Source organism: Zingiber officinale, chromosome 5A (assembly GCF_018446385.1).
Source record: "Zingiber officinale cultivar Zhangliang chromosome 5A, Zo_v1.1, whole genome shotgun sequence".
Lineage (NCBI taxonomy): Eukaryota > Viridiplantae > Streptophyta > Magnoliopsida > Zingiberales > Zingiberaceae > Zingiber > Zingiber officinale.
This window is the reverse complement of record NC_055994.1, coordinates 137,228,592-137,232,034: the sequence shown is the minus strand read 5'-3', so window position 1 is coordinate 137,232,034 and position 3,443 is coordinate 137,228,592. Positions and strand designations below refer to the sequence as shown.

At 36.2% G+C, this 3,443-nt stretch overlaps 1 protein-coding gene across 1 annotated transcript; it reads left to right on the top strand.

The window, feature by feature from the left end:
- Positions 1–413: 413 nt before the first annotated feature.
- LOC121983294 (protein LURP-one-related 5-like) lies at positions 414–2,073 on the top strand. Its single transcript, XM_042536236.1, has 3 exons — positions 414–832; positions 1,347–1,592; positions 1,701–2,073. Exons 1-3 carry the CDS (start codon positions 563–565, stop codon positions 1,833–1,835), a joined length of 651 nt encoding a protein of 216 aa, XP_042392170.1. The 5' UTR covers positions 414–562; the 3' UTR covers positions 1,836–2,073.
- Positions 2,074–3,443: the final 1,370 nt, after the last annotated feature.

Sequence of the window (3,443 nt, the reverse complement as noted above, 5' to 3'; positions counted from 1 at the left end):
TGTAATATGATTTTAATTCAATAATATTTGCAAAGTTGAATATATAATATATACAAAGCTATTAATTTTTCCCTTGGTTTATATAATTAAAATCAGAAGAGAGGAAAGACGGTCAACTTAAATTTCATGACTAGAAATACCGAAACTTCACATTATTAGCGTAGTCCCCACGTTTCTCACGAACAAAGCAAATTATGGCTTCTTTTCTCTTGCGATTTATATTCTTTTTAGAAAGAAAAAAAAATTATCGCTAAATTCGGTCAACCAAAGCTTCACTGTTAAGAAATAAATCGATGTGCATTAATTAGGTGGTGATATTTGTCTATATTTTATTCTTAAATTTTATTATATTTTTATTTAAAAAAACATTTTTACATAATTTCCATAATATCTCTACCACTACTATTAAAACGTGCTCGATATATATATTTTTTTTTGTCAGAAAAAGTGTGCTTCATTTTTGACGACTAGAAAATCGATAATTCGATATTTATTATGTTCACGCATACGCAGACGTCACGCGTATGGGGAGCGCGGTATATAAAAAGCCAGCGGCCAGAATATGCGGCACGGACAGACACTCTGCGTGCGGGAGCTCAAAAGCATGGAATCGTGGCCGGAGACGTGCAGCACCTCGTCGGCGCCGGCGAGGCGGCTGACGGTGTGGCGCAAGTCGCTGCTGTTCAACAGCCACGGGTACACGGTGTTCGACGACGCCGACGGCCGCATCGTCTTCCGCGTCGACAACTACGCCCACGACTGGCGCCGCCACACCCTCCTCATGGACTCCCACGGCAACGTCCTCCTCACCATCCGCCGCTGCCGCCCCAACGTACGCGCTCTCTCTCTCTCTCTCTCTATATATATATATATATATATATTTTCCTTTCTCCCATCGCAAATCCGGCAACTCCTCCTCAACTATGTCGGCCTCAAGGGCCCGACCTCAGGATAAAGCCCGAGTAGGCCATAACGTGGCTCCGTCCTTGTCGACATCAATACTGTTCGCAGCTGGATTACTTGTCGCACTATAACTTGTCGATCTCCTGCGCATGCTAATGTCAGTAAGGGAGATGATAAGATTTGATGAAAACATCAATTGTCGTGTACTCCAACTGGCATCTTGCAAGTTCATCATATTCTTTAATTAGGGTTTGCATGGCGACATGTGTCTTAACTTTTTTCTAGGCCAGTGTAATACGTTGAGCACTCTTGAGTAGTGGTTATGAATATTTTGAAGATCGACTTTTTGAATGTGTATAAATTGTAGGATTAGTCGATGAACGGATACCTAGAATATTATCTCTTTGATATGTAATATAATGATTCTCTTGGCATTCATGCAGATACTGAACTTGAGGGAGAGTTGGAAGGTCTACGAGGGAGATGAAGATACACAAACAATGAGCAAGGATGAGAGGCTTAGGCCACTGTTCAAGGCGACCAAACACTTGGGGAGTTCGAGTTGCACCATCTCCATGTTCGCGGACTGTGGATCGGTTAAATCGTTAGGCGGCTATCGAATGAGTTGGTCGAGAGAGAAGGAATGGTCCAAGATATATCAAGCTGATCCAAACACACTTGTAGCTGAGGTACATATTAGTTAAGTAGCTAGCTAGGCAAATTAAAGATATGGATAATTTGGGTGAATTGTGTGTTAGTGAATTAATGTGATTTTTTTTCACTTGTTAATTTGGCAGGTGAGTAGGAAGTATGGATCATCGGTGACGAAGAATTTACTCGACAAAGATGTTCTCGCGCTGACGGTGCACCCGGGAATGGATCAAGCTCTAACAATGGCCATGATTATGATAACGAATTCAATGAGTGAGTAGTAATGCTTAATTAGAGCGAGTAGTTGGATCAAAGATAAGAGGGTTCATTAATGAGTTGCTTAATCTCCTTGGTGCTATACCATGCTTTGATTCCTTCATTTACAAATATTAATTAGTGTTCATGTATAGAGGAGAAAATTCTGGTATATGTTAATTAATTACTTTGTTCATGTGATGGATATATATATAGTGAGGAAGGAATCAATTATTTCCATCATATTTGTAGTTTTTAACAATTAATAATCAGCAAAAATATATGAGAAATTTGGGACCATATGCAAGAAAATGGAACTATAATATATAATATGAGAACAAATGTACAATACAGAAGATCTCTCAGTTCTCTTTTATCTACAAACATAATCTAAGATGTCTTCTAGGCTTGGGAATGATTGATTGATGAAAATTTCACAAGTCTAATCGTTACTGAATTGAAGCCATCAGTGCGATATGTTACAAATTTCGATCGAGCTCATCAAGTTAAATTACTAGATTCTTTGCTTTTTAGTGAAACAATTAAGAAGCGGGCATGCATATATTAACGAGAGTTTAGCACACACCAAAGAGGAAGAAGAAAGTTAAAGGATGACTCGAAAGCTACTTGAACTGAGATAAAGTTTACATTATTAGGTCAATCATTGAAATGGGGATAAGCTTGAGAGTGATGGGGACAGTGTCCATGCCTTTCTTACTAATTCTTAATTATATTCTAATTAATAATGGCGAAGTGGTGATGATAAATATGGAATAGTTCAGGGATTGGATTTGACATTTTAGTTTTTCGTGGCCCTACCACTTCCAAATTTGCGTTTGACTTTCTCTCGTGTTTGCATCGCGAGGGTAGGCAGGTGCATTGCATGCATGTACTAACTAACTCAGCCGCCATCACCTTTTGACTTTTGCATGCCCGAACCCAATCGGTTTTGGAAATTTTCCAAGGAGATGAGATGGTTGACTTAGCCACTAGCTGGTCGGTCAGGACACACGAAAACAATGTGAATTGAGGAAAAAAGAGTGCATAGACATCATTACTCGAATTGATTGAAATTTGAAAATCACAATAAAAATATATAGAAAACATCATGTATTATAATTATAAGATAAAAGATCATATAATTTTATTGGCATGAGATTTTTTAATAACATCTAAAATAAATTTATAAGAGTTTAGGTTCAAAATAAATTTTAAGTGATAAAAAGTCTAAGTAGATCAATGATAATCAGATGATTGATGAAAATTTTGAGGAGTGAATTTTAGATAATGAAAAATGTAAATCAAGGATGATAGAATGGTTGGTGAAAATCCTACGAAGTGAACCTTAGGTAGTGAAAAAATCTTAGAAGAGAAAGTGACATCGATTAATTGAATATTTAAGAAAAAATTTAAATAATATCATACTATTATAAAGATTTATAAATTATTTGTATATCATAATTAATTCAAGCAAGGTTATCTTTTCCTAATAGTTTGCCCATATAATATCCACATGATTTTTTTTTAAAAAAAATATGATATTTGACTTATGTCCTAAAAAAAATATAATAATAATAATAATAATAATAATAAAAGAAGTAAGTAGCTAATCCACTTTCGAAAGAAGTCATAGG

Bases quoted from the DNA above. Each gene is read 5' to 3' on its own strand.
- LOC121983294 (XM_042536236.1), top strand. From the start codon at position 563: ATGCGGCACGGACAGACACTCTGCGTGCGGGAGCTCAAAAGCATGGAA. The intron at 833-1,346 runs GTACGCGCTCTC...GCATTCATGCAG, and splicing joins TCCGCCGCTGCCGCCCCAAC to ATACTGAACTTGAGGGAGAG. The intron at 1,593-1,700 runs GTACATATTAGT...TTAATTTGGCAG, and splicing joins CAAACACACTTGTAGCTGAG to GTGAGTAGGAAGTATGGATC.